This window comes from Chlorocebus sabaeus, chromosome 8 (assembly GCF_047675955.1).
Source record: "Chlorocebus sabaeus isolate Y175 chromosome 8, mChlSab1.0.hap1, whole genome shotgun sequence".
Lineage (NCBI taxonomy): Eukaryota > Metazoa > Chordata > Mammalia > Primates > Cercopithecidae > Chlorocebus > Chlorocebus sabaeus.
Window position 1 is genome coordinate 111,001,643 of NC_132911.1, and position 19,255 is coordinate 111,020,897.

A 19,255-nucleotide genomic window follows, 5' to 3' on the forward strand; every position below is an offset into this window, starting at 1 on the left:
GGCTAGGGCAATCAGGCAAGAGAAAGAAATCAAGGGGATTCAGTTAGGAAAAGAAGAAGTCAAATTGTCCCTGTTTGCAGACGACATGATTGTATATTTAGAAAACCCCATTGTCTCAGCCCAAAATCTCCTTAAGCTGATCAGCAACTTCAGCAAAGTCTCAGGATACAAAATTAATGTGCAAAAATCACAAGCATTCTTATACACCAGTGACAGTCAAACAGAGAGCCAAATCAGGAATGAACTTCCATTCACAATTGCTTCAAAGAGAATAAAATACCTAGGAATCCAACTTACAAGGGATGTAAAGGACCTCTTCAAGGAGAACTACAAACCACTGCTCAGTGAAATCAAAGAGGACACAAACAAATGGAAGAACATACCATGCTCATGGATAGGAAGAATCAATATCGTGAAAATGGCCATACTGCCCAAGGTAATTTATAGATTCAATGCCATCCCCATCAAGCTACCAATGAGCTTCTTCACAGAATTGGAAAAAACTGCTTTAAAGTTCATATGGAACCAAAAAAGACCCCGCATCTCCAAGACAATCCTAAGTCAAAAGAACAAAGCTGGAGGCATCACGCTACCTGACTTCAAACTATACTACAAGGCTACAGTAACCAAAACAGCATGGTACTGGTACCAAAACAGAGATATAGACCAATGGAACAGAACAGAGTCCTCAGAAATAATACCACACATCTACAGCCATCTGATGTTTGACAAACCTGAGAGAAACAAGAAATGGGGAAAGGATTCCCTATTTAATAAATGGTGCTGGGAAAACTGGCTAGCCATAAGTAGAAAGCTGAAACTGGATCCTTTCCTTACTCCTTATACGAAAATTAATTCAAGATGGATTAGAGACTTAAATGTTAGATCTAATACCATAAAAATCCTAGAGGAAAACCTAGGTAGTACCATTCAGGACATAGGCATGGGCAGACTTCATGTCTAAAACACCAAAAGCAACGGCAACAAAAGCCAAAATTGACAAATGGGATCTCATCAAACTAAAGAGCTTCTGCACAGCAAAAGAAACTACCATCAGAGTGAGCAGGCAACCTACAGAATGGGAGAAAATTTTTGCAATCTACTCATCTGACAAAGGGCTAATATCCAGAACCTACAAAGAACTCAAACAAATTTACAAGAAAAAAACAAACAACCCCATCCAAAAGTGGGCAAAGGATATGAACAGACATTTCTCAAAAGAAGACATTCATACAGCCAACAGACACATGAAAAAATCACTGGCCATCATCACTGGCCATCAGAGAAATGCAAATCAAAACCACAATGAGATACCATCTCACACCAGTTAGAATGGCGATCATTAAAAAGTCAGGAAACAACAGGTGCTGGAGAGGATGTGGAGAAATAGGAACACTTTTACACTGTTGGTGGGATTGTAAACTAGTTCAACCATTATGGAAAACAGTATGGCGATTCCTCAAGGATCTAGAACTAGATGTACCATATGACCCAGCCATCCCATTACTGGGTATATACCCAAAGGATTATAAATTATGCTGCTATAAGGACACATGCACACGTATGTTTATTGCAGCACTATTCACAATAGCAAAGACTTGGAATCAACCCAAATGTCCATCAGTGACAGATTGGATTAAGAAAATGTGGCACATATACACCATGGAATACTATGCAGCCATAAAAAAGGATGAGTTTGTGTCCTTTGTAGGGACATGGATGCAGCTGGAAACCATCATTCTTAGCAAACTATCACAAGAACAGAAAACCAAACACCGCATGTTCTCACTCGTAGGTGGGAACTGAACAATGAGATCACTTGGACTCGGGAAGGGGAACATCACACACCGGGGCCTATCATGGGGAGGGGGGAGGGGGGAGGGATTGCATTGGGAGTTATACCTGATGTAAATGACGAGTTGATGGGTGCAGCACACCAACATGGCACAAGTATACATATGTAGCAAACCTGCACGTTGTGCACATGTACCCTACAACTTGAAGTTTAATAATAATAAATAAATTTAAAAAAAAAAAAAAGAGAGGTTTATATGCTTGTACTGTTAAAAATCATTTCATAGATTATGGAATACTATGCAAATCTTAGTATTAATACTTGAAACAATTGATCACAAAGAGACACGCCAATTCAGAGGGAAGAGACATGAATGGAGAAAAAGCACATGAGGCAGTGATGGGCAATGGGAGTTCTAACTGGGAGGCCACGGGAAGCATTACTGGGCCTAGAGAAGCAGTACTGGGCATACTTGATGATACAGGCAGGAAGAAAAGTTGCAAGGGCTTAGCTTCTGTTTTCAGGCTTCTGTTCCATTTTTCTTTGAAAAAGTGAATAACACCATCTTACAGTGTGTTTATTTTGATGAATCTTTCAACAGAGTAAGCATTGTGTTTAAATGAGTTATCATTTTCCATTTCATGCCAACACGAATCGTATACTGAATTACATGAGATGATGATGACTGCAGATCTACTTTCTGTTAGGTCCCTGCAGGAAAGAGGCCAGCACCACTAACTTCAAGTCAGCAGCATGACAGAACAGAAACCACATTGAATTAGGTAGGAGTCAGACTTCCCTTCTTTAAGTCTTTCTCCCTTTTTGGGAAAAATTATATATATGAGGTTCGTATGTATATGTGCGTGTGTGTGTGTGTGTGTGTACACATGCATATGCCTGTGTGTGAGGCTTGAACAGTTCATATATATTATGTATCATATATTATATATTACATTATATATCATATATTATATGTAATACAATATTATATATAACACAATATTTTATACACACACACACACACACACACACATATATGTGTGAACCTCAGCTTTCCTTCCCACAAAACCAGAGGTTTGAAATTAAATTGTTACATTTCTTCCGGCTTTATAATTTTGATTCTCAAGAAAGAAAAAGGGGATATCAGAGTGTATGCATCACCCTAGCAGGGAAGACTTATTTTTTTGATCGTAAATCCTTATTGTGTGGTGAGAATACAAAATCACACAGATGTCAAAGAAATGAGAAATGCTCAAAAGGGCAGTGGGGCACTCTAAGAAGAAGTGAGTGCTCCTTCCTCATGCAGATGGCAGAATGGCATTCACAGGATACACTCTAAAGTGCACTGCAGATGCCAACAATCCTCCTAAACCTTCCCCAACACTCTGTGCCCCAACACCCTCCAAGCCTGACACACATGCATATGCATGTGTACGCACACACACACACACACACAGCCACCTATGAAGAACTGAGAGACATTCTGGAAAGGAACCAAAGCAAATTCTTCAGGAGCCTAGAAAAAGACTAGACTAATTATTTGCTAGTCCTATTGTCAGGCTGTCTGACATTAGCCAAGTTTCATATAGTTTCAAGTTTCAGGTCAAAACATTTACATAAGAGTATCCCTGATGTTTAACAGTGGTTTTTCTTGTTATAAAACTCTCAAAATATTGACCTCCTTGGAAACATTTCTTCTTACGCTCCATTGCATTTTATAAATGTCTCTTCTTTGGTTTCTTGAGCTGCCATTAAGTACACCCTTGCTTCCCCACCAACCCCACCATGAGACTATAAACTCTTTTAGATCTATTTCTCATTCTCTGTTGTGGTGACATCATTACTATTTGTAGAGAAAATGATTATTATGTCTCCAAGGATCCAATCCCATACATAATCCATTAAAATGAAATGAGTTGTCCCCATGAAAAGATGCAGAATTCAAACTTCTAAAAAATAAAAAAAAGTTTGTCTTGAAAAGACAAATAAGCAGCAGAAAGAGTTGAACTATGAGATAACCACACAGGTTGAAACAACACACACACACAAGGGTTGGGTTGCTATTGTTGCAATTATTTGAAGCAATGTGCCCACCCTTTAATTCATACAATCAAATTTTCAAGACAGAGGTAGAGCAGTCCCAATATTGAGAGTTAAAAATCATTGCAACTCTAATTTACTAAAAACAAAACTGAGGCACACATAATTAAAGACATTTTATATAGGCATCAAGAATTGCATTAATGAGTAGTGGTATAAAAGTAACTAAAATATCTTCACTGTTCCCAAGGAATGCCAGCCAGTTTTTAGTGACCTAGTTAGTAACAAAGCTTGACTTTGACATCTGTAAGACCAGTGCCCAGTAGAATTCCAGGAACATAGAAGTAACACAATAAGTGTTCGTGCAATGAATCTACCACATCACATTATTTCCTTAGTCATATTTTTGTGTGTTTATTTTTCCCTAGTGGACAAGCTCCTCATTGAAAAAGGATAATTGTAAACATGTATCATTAAGTGTATAGTTTATCTATTTTTACATCTGCAATGACATATTATGTATATTGATACCATTATTCCATTTTTGTTTACTTTTTAGATTATTTACCAAGTAAAACCTCTAACTCATGCCTCATCTTCTCTTTTACGTAAATCATTCAAATATATAAAATTTTACTTCTGTCATCTTCAAGATCATTTGAAAAATACTAATTCAAGAAAAGTCATCAAAAAAAGTAGAACTAGAAAATCTTTTTCAGAATGAAGAGATTATTTAAGCCAATGAATTTGAGTATAAAACTCTTATCATTTTTATAAATATGAATTCACTGCAACTTCATAATAATAACCACGTAACAACAGTATGCTTGACTTCATTCACCATTCTCTCAAATTTAAGCCAATGTCAAAGATAGTCAACCTACGAAAACTGAAATTTAAATCTTTGAAAAAGTCTTTACAGGCTTTTTTCTATATCTTTGTAATAGGTCTAGACAAAAAATCCAATTTTCATTTTGAAGGATGATTTTCATTTCTTTTTTTTTCACATTTTCCCACTACAATTATTAAGTGGCTAGGTCAAAGGTAGTCGAGCACTACACTGTAACATGACTTACCTATAGTTTTGCTTTTCATTTCCTATGTGGAATCTGTCATACTGTGAGTAGGCTCGGTTCCCTTCCCAGTCCATTAACTCAATTCTTAGCATGTACTGCCTCTGACTGGTAATGGCAAAAATAAACTCATTCCCCAGCCAATATTCACCGGAGGGATTTCCAAAACCCTGGGAAACAATATAGAGATGCAGTTGTTACTTTAGAGAGGAATTCTTTTAATGTTCAGCATTTAACTATTTTCTAAATAATAATTAAAAATTATTAAAAAGTAAAGGTTTTTTGTGTTTTACATTTTACACTTTTTTCTCCAATGATTGACATTTCAAGAATTCTCTTGTTTCTTTTCATCAAAGCTTCTGTCCAATTCTTACTTAATACAATAAAACCTCTGTTATTCAAATCTGTATGGATGAGATATTTTGTATAAAATAAATTTAGTTAATAGGTTTAACGGGAAAACAATTCTCAATTCAAGTTTTGCTTTTGAAAATGTTTCTAAACTACTAGTTAACAAAATATTTTGAATAGAGTTTAAAGATTTTTCAATGAACACTATAAGGGTGATATTAGACAAGTTATTTAACAATATTATTTTTACTATTATTATTCACAAATGCAATTATGTTTCAACAATAACTTCATATTTAGGTTGGTGCAAAAGTAATTGCAGTTTTTGCCATTACTTTCAATGGTTAAAACCACAGTTACTTTTGCACCAAACTAATAGATTACTAGAATCATGACTTTTGGAGCTTTAACTTTCTTATTATTAAATATTAATAAGCAACCCTGTAAACCCATGACTGTAATCATTTACAAAGCTGCACTGGCATTGGAATTTTGAGGCAGAATGCTGATTTGTAAGCGCTCCTGAGTGAACCTAGCTGACTACTTGGCTTCTAAATGTCAACATGAGTCTATTGTTCTCTTTGGGTGAAGTCAAGGTTGTTAAGTATTCAAAATAGTTCTTTGTAGGGAGAAAAAAGTGGTCTCAAAAGAAAGCCAATGCTTAATGTTGGATCTGTTAGTCATAGGAAAAGAAAGAACTAGAAACTTGCTGGCATTCTAGATTTGGGGTATTCACAATTGCCCCAGAAAATACTCATTGGCAATGCTTGAAGTTCCATGTAATTCTTGATCTACATATTTGTTTCACTGGCTGTGTTGTGAGCTCCCTGATGATAGAAGCTGTGTTGTATTTGTGAATTTCCAAAAGCCAGTGAAGAGCTGACATGCACTGAGCATTCCAGTAGGGTTCTTTTGAAAGTCAAAGAAAAAGGTAGAAAGAAAAGAATAGATGAAAGAAGCAAGAAAGGGAGGGGAAACGGAGGTAAGGAGGAAGGAAAACAAAATATTATAGCATTTTGCAATAACACATGGAAAAGTAATCTTAAAGCACAATTCTTGTAGACAATACAGTTGAGTCTTGAGGAAATGTTTCTTAAAGTGTCCAAACTTGTGCACTACCTCTTCCGCCAACCGAGTTACTTACCAAAGTTCAAAGGTATTTGGTACCAAACCCATTTATGCCAGTTCAGTTATTGCAATATTTATAAAATGTTATGCAAATAAGTTAAATATTAGTGAGAAATGAGAGTTTTAATTTTTTATAAATATCCAGATTTGCTCAATAAAAGCAAATTACTGAAACTTTTTTTTGAATTAGGAATTGTTGAAACTCTCAAAGACTGGGAAAAATATAAAAAATTTAAAGAATTTTTAACATATTGCCTTGCATGTGTCTTTGTGTACTGTTCTATTTTTAAAAAACTGAAACTAGAGATTGGATGCATTCTACTACTGGAAAGTTTTAGGAAAGAACTGATGACACAGAATTCCAGACTTTGGCCCTCGTTTTACTTTTTTTATTAATGGGTAAGTGATGTATATAGTTATATTTAAAGTTAAAATTAACATATGTGTACACGTATTATTCCCGAATTTACCTAAGTTTTTTGATAGGCTGAATATGCTTGGTACAGATTGCATTGAGTATATACTCTTCTGAAGACCATCTACCCATAGCTCACAGAAAAGATATAAGACCCACTGAAGTTAGTACTCCGTTGGCTCTTTGCTTCTCTGTTCCTAAGATGCTCAAGTCACACTTTGTAAAAGTTTCACAGTGGCAAGAAATATTAGAGCAATTTCTGGTGTGCTAAGAATTTTACACATTTTTATGGCAGCCAATGCCACCTACTAAGGAGAAGAGCAAAGCTTATCTTCTCCAAAGCATAAACAAAACAGAAAGTTACAGGAGGCTGAAAGTCAAAGAATGACCACTTTCTCAATTGCAACAGCCCCTGGGAAGAAAAAGAAGGCCACTGGGATTTTCCTTGCATTTTTTGCAGCTCAGACATGTCAAAACTCTCCCTCTAGCCACTTGATGATTCCCTTTTCTGTGCAGTCATTGAAAAGGGATTCAACAATTATACTCAATGTGAATAAAGAGGCTGGGAATGATGAAGTTTTAAGTTTTGGGTCACATATTTCCATGCTGTTGAAAGCGTTGTGTGGATAAAACTCTCCAGCTTCCCCAGGGAAACATGCAGTGATTCTGGGTGAGCCTTAGAAATGGACAAGGATTAGCATCATTCGTAGGAGAGCCTCCATCCCTGTCTCCACGTGCAGGCCTGTGGTTCCCTCTAAATGGAAATAAATATGCCTTCCTAAACAGTTGTTTGCATTTTTGTCTTTCAGGAAGAAGCGACTAAAAAGAAAGCAGTATAATTTGCATTTAGAAACTAACATTTGCTTCGAGCCTCTTCCCAAAAAACTGTCCAAGCATGCTCTATTATGAGAGCAAAATGTTTGAGTACAATGAATCAAAATGGCTGCAGTATAGGGAGGAAACCTTCTAATAGCCAAGTGCAGTGATCCAGACACAGCTGTTTCATCATCAAGATGAAAAATACGTGAAAGAAGGGAAATCGTGTTCCCACATTAATAAACTGTCTTTTGGAGAGTTTATCAGGCACGGCCACAGATCTGATATGTAGGACAAAGGCTTGGTTTGGATGAAATAACTTCTACCCCTTATCTCTGGCTCCAGATTAAAGCCTTGATCTGCCACATATTTGCTGTAGAACTATCGACTTTGTTTCTGAGCCTCAGTTTTTCTGTCTGCAAAACAGGGATTACAGACATCATTTTCATATACAAGGTTTTGAGAATAAAATTGAAAATACACCTGAAGCACTTAACCAAGTACTGATACACAGAAAGCACTTAAAAATCTAGCTGTCGTTATAGTTAAAATATATGTCACAATATATAGTAATTTTCTTGTTAGTTTCTTCTCTTCCATGAGACTGTAGTCATATGCAGGGAAGCAAGTTCCTTTCTACTTTGTATAAGAATAGGAAAAAGAATAATCTAGGGTCTTCTCTTAGCCTAAAAATTAATAAAGGGATACTGAAATAATTATTTAAAAGCCTCTCAGAGGACTAATGTATTATTATACTAAATTGAGAGTTGGTTTATACAAGTCAGTATTGTCATTTTAATCTAAAAAGTTAATTATTAAATAAGAAATTACAACCAACTGATTGTAATTGGGACTAAACTATAGTACTAATGAAAGCACAGACTACTTTCTTATTCTTACCTTTGCTTCCAGGTACTAAAGTATCTGTTTCCTTCAACTCTCCCTTAATGCTATCTCTTTCAATCCCTCTCTTTCCATATCTCATGAGTTTTAGGAGCCACAAAAGAGGTAATTTTTAAGGTCTTATACCATGCTAATAAGTTAATAGTTGTGATAATTGCTTTCAACCAGGAATGCATATCAGAAACAGCTGTGGGGCTTTTAAAAAAATATAGATGGTTAGGCCCCCCATGAAGATTCTGATTCACTATGTCTGGGACGGACTCAAAGAGCTATACATGTAAAAGGTTGCACATGTTAGTCTGCTATGAACTGAAGGTAGAGATCCACATAAATGTGATTGGAATAGATATTCCAAGTGCAAACTAAAAAGAATATATTAATCAAATCAAAATATTTGTGAGGTACACAGGAAAAATGCAGGAGTAAAACGCCATCTTTATACTGAGGTCCCTATGGGGAGGAAAGTTTTGATTATGTGTCTGGGACTGTCCTTCAAAAATTCATGTTCTTGCCTAAAAGACAGAGTCAGCCAATACCTATGCTCCAAAATAGGCTTACATATTATGGCATATAACAGTTTACCGCAGGTCTTTATTTTACCCCAAATAGCCTGTAGCTTCCATAAAAATAAAAATGAGGAGATCGAGACCATCCTGGCTAACACAGTGAAACCCCGTCTCTATTTAAAAAACTACAGTAAATTAGCTGGACGCAGTGGCGGGCGTCTGTAGTCCCAGCTACTTAGGAGGCTGAGGCAGGAGAATGGCGTGAACCCGGGAGGCGGAGGTTGCAGTGAGCGGAGATCGTGCCACTGCACTCCAGCACTCCAGCCTGGGCGACAGAGCAAGACTCCGTCTCAAAATTAATTAATTAATTAATTAATTAATTAATTAAATAAAAATAAAAATGAAAATATATACGAAATTCTGTGCTGATATTGAAAAAGCAGCAATGAATGAGTAAACATTACACTACAATTTCCTCTTTTTCATGAATAAAATCTAAGGATACTATGTCATGTACTTTGGTGAAAACGATGTTTAATGATGTCAATCACAATCAGCTGAAAGGTTTTGATTCAGTAACTCAGATACATTGTTAATTGATTTTATTTCTTCTCTAGCTCTCTAATAAAGGGATAAAAAGACACTGAAATTTAATCTGAACTAATGCTGACTTAAAATTGGCCTTAAAAAGCACATCTTACTCAAAAAACACATGCAAAGGGAAGATCAACATTTGTTAGTTTTTGCGAAAACCTGCAGAAATGTTCAATTTCGGTTTGTGCTTTTCCAAGTTAATAAAATAATTGTCTCTGATACGTTATTTGTTTTGTCTGATAATGCTCACAGGAAGCGTTGACTTTTTATAGATGAAGTAAAATTGAAACCAGACACAGTCCATGTATTCCATGGGATTCATCTTTTTTCATACAAATCATTTAAAAAAAAAAAAACAGATAAGACAGAGCTGTGGCTTTCAGGGCACTTTCAAATGCAGTTGAATGGTATATCTCCTCTAAATGCTGAGACACGCAACCCAGGAAAGACTGAAACAAATTTTGAATTTCAAAATTTTTAATTTCTTATGCATTTTTTCTCTTTTTAATGTGAAGATGTTAAAATATAGTAGAAAATGTGCTCTCAACTTCTTTCCAGAAACAAAGAACTCCCAGAAGGAATGGTGCTCACACTGAAATTTTTGAGTGGATAGGAAGTTCTGTTTATGGGGGTAATTGCTCTCAAAATAAAGCAAGTTTGTCTCCAGGGCATCAGTCACTGCCTACTACAGTATAAAATTAGGCCATTTAGGGTACTGTTTGGAACTCGTAACTTCATTGCGCTTTATATGTGAAAGTACTGCTGATAAGTGTTATTGCTGGAGGCCGCTAAAGGGTATCCTTATGACTTGAAAGAACTAATATCTTCTCTAAGTGCCTCATTAAAAAGCCCACTCCAGACTTTCCTTTCAGGCAAACATCTTTACAAATCCATAAACCAGATTTTGCTGAATCTCCTCATGAAGAAGGTTAAGTGAAAGCTAAGCTTAGGTAAGAGACTTGTAGGCTTAAAGCCAATGCCAACAATCCAAAAATTGGTAAACCTTTCATATTGACAGAGGTTTAAAAATAATGATAATATATAATATATATTTGTAATTACATGTGATGGGAATCTTACGAAGCAAGAGGCAGCCCATAGATATCAATCAGTATGAAGGGAAGAAAGGAGAGAGGAAAGGCAGAAAAGAAAGAGAGAGAAAACTTGATTTCTGCACTCATTGCCCACGGAAGAAATGTAGCATCCTACTGTATATAATAGTAGAATGGTAAAGACTGGAGAAGAGTTGGGGTATGCCAAGTTCTTGTTATCCCGAAGGTTGTACACCCTTAGCTGAAGAAGTCAGCCGGCAGTTCTTTGGATGCAGGAAATAGAAGTAGGTGTGATTGATAAGAACTGGCATAAGGAGTCTATATCCATTCCTGGTGGAGTCATGTTATTTTGTCTTTAGGTGAAAGAAAAACTAGATAAAGAACCAAAACACTTTCTACCATGTGTTTTAACTATCTTGTAACATATGATGAATATTTTCAATAAAAAAAAAATTCTTCAGCCTCATTTTTAGCTAGAATGTTTCAAAATGTTGGAGCTTATCTCATTTTTTGATCATGCAAAATTGACATTCATCTGATAAATGTTTCAAGTTTGAATAAAGCATGATAGTCTTTCTTGTTTTAAAAAAGGGAGGAGGGGTAAACTCCATAAAACATGATGAGTAAAGAATTTCAGTTTTGTTCCAATAATGAAAAAAGAATTGCTTAGAAATAGATATATTTGGTAAATACTTACAAGACATGAATTGATTCCATACTTAACAAGTCAGTATCTCTTACTTAACATGCCTAGCTTGCCAAGGCAGCAGATGTTTACAGTTAAGAATTCACCATTTTGGAAAGTCACCATGATGACAACTTTATATTTATTTTTCTGTTATCATTAATTTTAATAACAATGTATTTCAGATTAGCCTGAGTCTCTATCTATAGTCTGATTTTCAGATGACTTCTTCACATCACATTTTAGTGGTGAAAATAATCATGAATTAAGATGGTTTGCAAAACAGTATTTTTGGCATAGTTAAGTGAAATTTTTGGTGTCTTTGATGTTTTCAACTTGGATCATAAAAACAACTACTGTTCACTGAAAATTCAGTGTGCCAAAGTGCTTTACTTACATTATTTCTAATCCTTGAAACATCCCTGTGAGGCAGGTGAGGTATCATTGTCCTATTTTAACAAGTTAGTTAGAAAGCTAAGGTGCGGGTTAGGTGATTTGTCAAAAATCACTCCTCTTGTAAATGGTAGAGTGATTTTTTTTCTTTTTTTTTTTTTCAGACAGTCTTGCTCTGTCACTAGGCTGGAGTACAGTGTCGTGATCTCAGCTCACTGCAACCTTCGCCTCCCAGGTTCAAGCGATTCCTCTGCCTCAGCCTCCCAAGTAGCTGGGAGGCATGCACCACCACACCTGGCTAATTTTTTGTTATTTTAGTAGACATAGGGTTTCGCCATATTGGCCAAGATGGTCTCGATCTTGTGACCTACTGATCCACCCACCTCGGCCTCCCAAAGTGCTGGGATTACAGGTTTGAGCTACTGTGCCTGGCCTGTAACTGTTAATATAAACATAATTCAAAGTCTGTTTTTTCAAATATAGGTAATCTTTTATCCCTCATATATTTCTAGAATCACCTAGGCAGGAAGAGGCCTTCAGATATGACCTAACATTCCAATTCTCCATAGCAATTCCAAAAGATAATAATCTACCTTCTATTTCCACTGAAGATGGGGAAGGCTTGCCACTTAATAGGCAGTCCATTTGGTATTGGGATTAATCATTGGAGAGTTTTGTTCAAACTTGGTCAAATTTTGCCTTCTTGGAATTTTACTCGATTCATTATTGCACTGTCCTCTCAGGCATTGTTCAAATGCACATTCTAATTCGGGAAATCTGGGCCAGAGCTTGAGATTCGTGTTTCCATTAAGTTTCCAGAGGATGCTAATACTGCTGGTCCCTGGACCACATCTTGAGAAGCAGGCTCTAGTACCATCTACCTCCATCCAGTTAACTAAAATAGCTATCAGGTTTATGCCTAATTCTTTTTTTCTCCAGGTATTTACCTGTTACAGATGTAATTTCCAAATTCCTCCCATCCTGCTTATAACCCCTAGGATAAGTTAACTTGTTTGAAAACCTCTAGAATTGAAACTATATTTTTGATGTAACCAGATCATGGCAGACACCAGTGAGTTCTGCATTTTATGTGATCCCCTAAACTACTAGTAATGTACACTGAGTACATTAATTTTTGTTAAATCAAAATGAGCTTAGAACCAAATAAACCTCTTTCAAATACTAAGTCCTTAACGCAATTTGTCACTCTTACCCTGTTTTCTCACAGTTAATTTAGGTATTTTTTATCTAGGTGAAATAGTCTACAATCATCTCTGTGGAATTATATCTTGCTGGCTTCAGCCTACCTTTCCATCTTGAGTTTATGATATAACAAAGACATCAGGATTCCAACTTTGTGTAAGTCCAAACCTTTTAAACGTGCTTTCAGACTGTTCAACTGAGTATCTGATAAAAATGCAAAAGCAGTGATACCACTAGAAACCTCCATTCATTTATTCAAACCCCTTATTTACTGTCATTTGATCAACTATGAGCCTATTAATGGGCAAACTCTGAGGCAAATCAACCATAGTTTTTACAAACTGTCTACAAGAATATCAAGACAGAACCGAGGCTAGTATAGCATTTCTTTCTCTCTACCTGTTGAGAGAAAATTTGTCAAAAAATCAAGACACGAATTATCTAGAGGTTTCAGCTGCAAAAGAATGAGAATCCATAAATATAGATTCTCCCACATTACTATGCCTTTACATTCTGTCAGCAGATTTTAATTTTTAATATTATAGGCACCGACTACGTAATTGCTGGATTTTAGATTATTTCAACCCTTGCTCACCTCTGTTTCCTTTTAAAATGGGCATAGTGTTAGCTAATAGTGCTGATATTATAAATTAGATAAGAAATTACATATAGGGCTGGCATGTTGAGCATTAAAAAAGAGATGAGCTGTGATGATGATGATAATGATGATGATGATGATGATGATGCCTACTGTTATTTTGCAGACCCCAGTGAACCATGGCTCACAGTTCATACCTTTGTGTACTCCTCGTGCCTTAAATCTGGACTTTTCCTGTGACCAACAACAACCAACAGAATGCAATGGAAGTAACACTGTTTCATTCCCGGGTCTAATAAAACTAAAAAAGGCTGAAAGCTTCTGCTTTGTCTTTGTAGGATGACAAGTGCTACGTAAGAAGTCTGATAACCCTGGATCACTTTACTGAAAGAAGTTTAGCCTAGCCACATGGAAAGGTCACATGGAGAAGCTTCCAGTCGACAGCCAGCAACAATTAGCCAGTTATGTGTGTGAGGCTATTGCTATTACCCATCCTGTTCCACAACCTGCAACCCTGCACAGCTCCCTTGGTCAGACTCACGTATCCAGCGAAGGTCTGAGTTCTAGCTTCCCCCACCCTCATTCAACTAGGAACAAGTGCAAACAATACACAACCGTTCACCAAATAATTTCAGTAATACGTTTTTCTTTCTGATGCACATGTGGAAATCATTTACTGAAAATGATTTATGAGTGTTTTGTGTCTAATGAAAATAATAACACTAATGTATCATTTTATTTCAAAAATAACTCAGAACCACCTAAAAATACAAAGATTCATCAAAGAGTATGGAGAAGATAACTTCAAGATAAAACCGCAAAAGGCACTGTAAATTCTTCCATCTTACCATTTTATATTCTTTCCAGCCTCTTTGGAAATCTAGACTTCCATCTTCACGATGCTGTATTACAGTCCAGCCTCCCCCATTGACATCCATATTGCAAAATACCTGACAAATGGAAAACAAAGTCAAGTAAGAAATACTTCTACTTTAAAAACATATATCGTACATGTTTCAAAATAGGAATAAGGTGAACAGGTCTGTAGATTACAAAAACTAAAATTACTATATTGAACAATGTTAAGTTAGATATATTATTGGTTATTTCTTCCAATGATTCATATTTGAATTATTTCTGATTAAATTCCATCAATGATGAATAAATTACTTGCACAAATTTTAGTCAGCTGAAAATTAAGTCTTTGTCTCAGACTATAAAACATTTAAAAAATATCTTTGTTTTAAATGAAAATAAGCATTTGAGCATGTTCAAAGTTTTAGAAATGCTACCAAATTTCCAAAGTTACAGACCATTTGATTGCCAAAACACACAACTCAGAATTTTAAAACTTTAAATTGATTGAAATGGGTGTACAATAGAATAAAAAAAAATTGTTAAAATATCATGTCTTTAACTATCATATATTTCATTGCCTATCAATTCTTATATATGTACATGTTACAATAGTTATCCTTGATGAGTCAATATTTCATTAGAGGCAACATTTGTGGCATAACATGTGGAGAATGTATTATTTGCTTGTATTTTAGTCATGAACAATAACAGGAGAACATGACATACTGTATCTCTTCTGACTGTGACAAGAATTTCTTGCCCATGTGGAAAATTTATACAAATCTTTCAAAGACTTATGCTTATTTTAATTATTCAAAATACAATGGTATTTATTTAGAAATTGACTCATTTCCCCCAGAGTCTACCCAAGAAGAGAAACATATCTGTAATGGGATTATCTTCAGACAGCAATCACTGTAATTGATGTAGCATGAATGTGGCAGCTTGATTATTCAACGGGGACTATTCCTCAACAACTGAATACTAAAGCATGTTGAAGGCTGGCTAAAGATGGGATATGATGTAACAACAGCAAGCAGGCTATGAAGACACAGAGCTAAGCTCTGATTAAAGGAAAAACCTCAAGTGTTTTCCCTGAAGCATTGCATTTGGAACACAAGTAGCAAAAAGGGTATAAAAGCAGTGGCAAGACACGTCATTCAAAGAACAAATTGTCCATGTACTTCCTCAGAGTGAAAGGGTCTAAGATATACATGCCTACTTGTGGGCATATGAAATAGGACAACTCTCCTCCCAAGGCTCTCCCCCTACTTTGACAACAGCCACACATACAGTATGTCTTCATTAACCCCAGGAATTGACTCACCTCCAAGACTATACATTTGAAATTTTGATTCCTGTCCCAGTCGTCCCCACCACCACTAATCCTTTAACTTCTGTGCCTGCTCTTAGTCCTCAACATAATCTCTAGCTACACTTTTATCTTCTGTAATTCTAATTAACTTATTCATTTATTTTTTGTTTTACTCAACAACCATTCTTTGGCATCAGTTTTCACTTACAGCTGGGGGTATTATTATAAATACAATATGGGTCAGTTATCAAACCTCTCAAAGTTTCAATAGTGACTGATCTCACAGGATTAAAGAGACAGAGTTGAGAGTTTTCAGCTCTAATAGGCCAAAAAATCATGGAGACAATAATCTAAATGAGAAATTTAAGAAAGAAAACACGAGCAAAGGAAATGATCATAGTTTTGGACATCTCAAAGGCTAGCAAAGAAAGTGATCATAGTTTTGGACACCTTAGCCTTTGAGGTAGCATAGCTATCCAAAGAAAAAAGTTTATTGAGCTGTTCGAGATGATCTAGACCAAGGATAAAAATATGGATAAGAGCATAAGGAAGTAAGAAAGGAATTGCTATTAACAATGACATGATTGTTAAGGACCATATAATATAAACACCTTACATGCATTTTCTAACTTATTCTCATGATAGTCCTATGTAGGAAGTAGGTATGATGATCATCTCCATTTTACAGATGAAAAAATACTGAGGTTTAGAGTAGTTCAGTAACTTACCAGTGATTATATTCAACAATAAGCTCTGGATCTGGGATTTAAAACTGATTTGAACTGGATTCGGAATTGAACCCTATGTCTACCTAATTGAAAATTATTGGAAATAATCTGCTTAAAACCATTTGTTAATAGCATGAAGACAAATGCAATTACTTAAAGAAGTAAAGAAAAAGTTGGAAATAGTTGTGTGTGGCAGAGTGAGAAGGGTCAAAGAATGGGCTTTGGTGAACACCTGAGAAAGATAGAATACATCAGAAAACTTTAGATGGGCGGGGATTTCTTTCAACTTACTGCTGTCCCCAGTACCTAGAGGTGTGCCTATCCTGTAGTGGGTACTGAATGAATATTTGATAAACAAATAGAGATGGAACAGGAGAGATAAAATAGGAAAATTTGATTAATGGAATGCTAAGAAAGAGATGGATTTAGAGTTGGGGAAGTGATCATCAAAGGTTTCAGAAAAGTCAAGATAAAAAATGATTAATAAAATATAACTTCAATTTGAATGAAGGAGCCTTTAGTGACCTTGGTGAGAGAGAATGTGGATTCCTGTGGGAACAAAATCAGATGGCATAGTTTCAAGAGGGCACAGGTGGTAATTCAAGAGAAGCGGTCAAAGTGGAGCTTTACTGGTGAAATTTAAATGAAAAAAAAAGGGAAGTGAAAATATCAAGGAAATATTTTGCTAGAAGCAACTAATCTCACCATTTTCTCAATTAAATTTGATCGTGCCCTGACTTGTTAATCCAGAATGAATGTTTTTATTCAAATTTTTATTTCCTAATGGACATTGATTGCCTGAAAGTTTGCCAAGTTGTATTTGCAAATCTGTGAAGTCCACTTATATACTCAGGGAAAAGAATCACTACATTTATAAATGTAGAGTACAGAGAGGACACTATACTGTACAGGTTTTTAAATTACTGTTACCTAGATTATTAAAATTCTATGCACTTAGTTTTTAAATCACTCACAAATTTTTTAAAAGACAACTTTCCTTCTAAACAGAGGAATCCAGTGACTTGTAAATGTTCAGATGTGCTGAGAATGCTTCTTAAATAAAGAGCTAGAGAAAAAAACCATTGGGAAATATAAATTACCCAGGCAGATTACCAAGTTGGAAGCTGAGGGGCAGAGAGGTTAAAGGGTTGAACATATGCTTCCCAGTTCTTATGAAGACTTAACAACATCAATGATAACAACTGCTCTTTGTGTTATATAGAAACAATGGAGCTGAATAACACCTTGGTTAACAGCGTCAACTTGAGTGCTATGTTGCCTGGATTCAAAATCCACCTCTGCTCTCTCTATGTATCTCTTAGATATTTTCTGATAATTTGATGAGTTAATGTATATAGAATTTTTAGAATAGCGTTTGGCATTAATAGGTGTTGACGCTACTCCCATCTCTTACATATATTACTGATGACATAATATATACTTATGCTATGCATTATACACTGTATGTATATAATGTAATATTTAATATGTATATGATATTTAAATTTAATATACTATAGTTATATAACATTGCATAGAAATTTTATAATTTATTATAAATAATAGAAAATATACAAAACCAAACATGTAGAAGTTCAATAAATTATCCTTATAATTGTGATTTCTAGGCTCTATTTATTATAATATTGGCATCACTAATCTTTGAGCATGTCGCCTTTCTATATGTATTATGTATACATATATATATACACACACACACACACATATATGTATATTTAAGAGGTTGGACTCACTCTAGCAAAGACAAAACAAAAGCCTATTATTTTTAGTCAGAAAAAAAATGCCCTATGCTTAACAGATGAAGGAAATTCAAAAAAATACATGGTAGATTTTAGAAAGATTTGAGACATGAAAGACTTGAAAAGTTCATTTGCCAGTATTGTGTGGTCTGTGCTATCTGGCAGTGTCCTTCCTGTGAACAAGGCCCTGCTACATAAACTATGGCTATTGCATTTATCGATCATATAACTTGAGCTTAACTCTATCCAAGAAATGACTGAACTGGCTTCTATCCCAGGCAAGGTCAAAGCTTTCAAGCATTAAACACTTTTTAACATAATACGGAGGCTTAAACCCAAACAAAACGGGGAAATTTGATTCACGTAGTTTTTACAACTTTATGTTCCATAGAGGTTGGAATGATTAGACTTGTGAATGTTAATTATTTTTCCATACCATAAATGAAAAGGGCTTAACCCATTTGTTATAGTACTTTTCCAAGAATTAGGGGAATTGTGAGTTCAGAATCAAATTTTTAATATTTTACAATAAGCAGAGTAATCATTAAATGGTTTGTTTTTTGGATAAAACTAGGCGTTTGGTTTTGGAAACATAAAAGGAAAGGAAAAGTTGTGTTTCCTACTACTATACATTGAAGGGAATTCAGAAAGAAAAGTAAATATAAGACATTAATAATATAAAAGCAAAAGGTAAATATAGAAATGACCAAAATCTAATTTTCTTTCTGCTTGAAAAATTAAATAGTCCTACAAAACCGTCTTTGGCTTCCACATTTGAAAAGATAACATTTCTCTAATTTTCAAAGACTTTTTTTTTTTTGGTATGGAACAATGTCAACTGAAAAAATTACTGTATTACAATCCTGTTATACTTGCAACTCTCACACTGACTACAAGATGAATAGTGTCTGTTCATTGTTTTGTCACTTTCCTTTAATAACCCTAGTTTATTTATTGGTCTATACCATGCATATTTGATGCTTCCGTTTTTGTGTGGGTTGCCTTGAGATTCTTACCCTTGCCAAAACTTCTGGAAACATCA

At 35.3% G+C, this 19,255-nt stretch overlaps 1 protein-coding gene across 2 annotated transcripts in view; it reads right to left on the minus strand.

Moving 5' to 3' along the window:
• The window catches only part of ANGPT1 (angiopoietin 1), a 251,333-nt gene that overhangs the window by 32,668 nt on the left and 199,410 nt on the right, over positions 1-19,255 (minus strand). For both annotated transcript variants that reach the window (XM_008001348.3, XM_008001347.3), the window contains exons 6-7: positions 14,401-14,502; positions 4,912-5,078 (exon numbers count right to left, since the gene is read on the minus strand). In XM_008001348.3, coding sequence (XP_007999539.1) covers positions 4,912-5,078; positions 14,401-14,502 — 269 coding nt within the window. The remainder of the gene's footprint in view (positions 1-4,911; positions 5,079-14,400; positions 14,503-19,255) is intronic.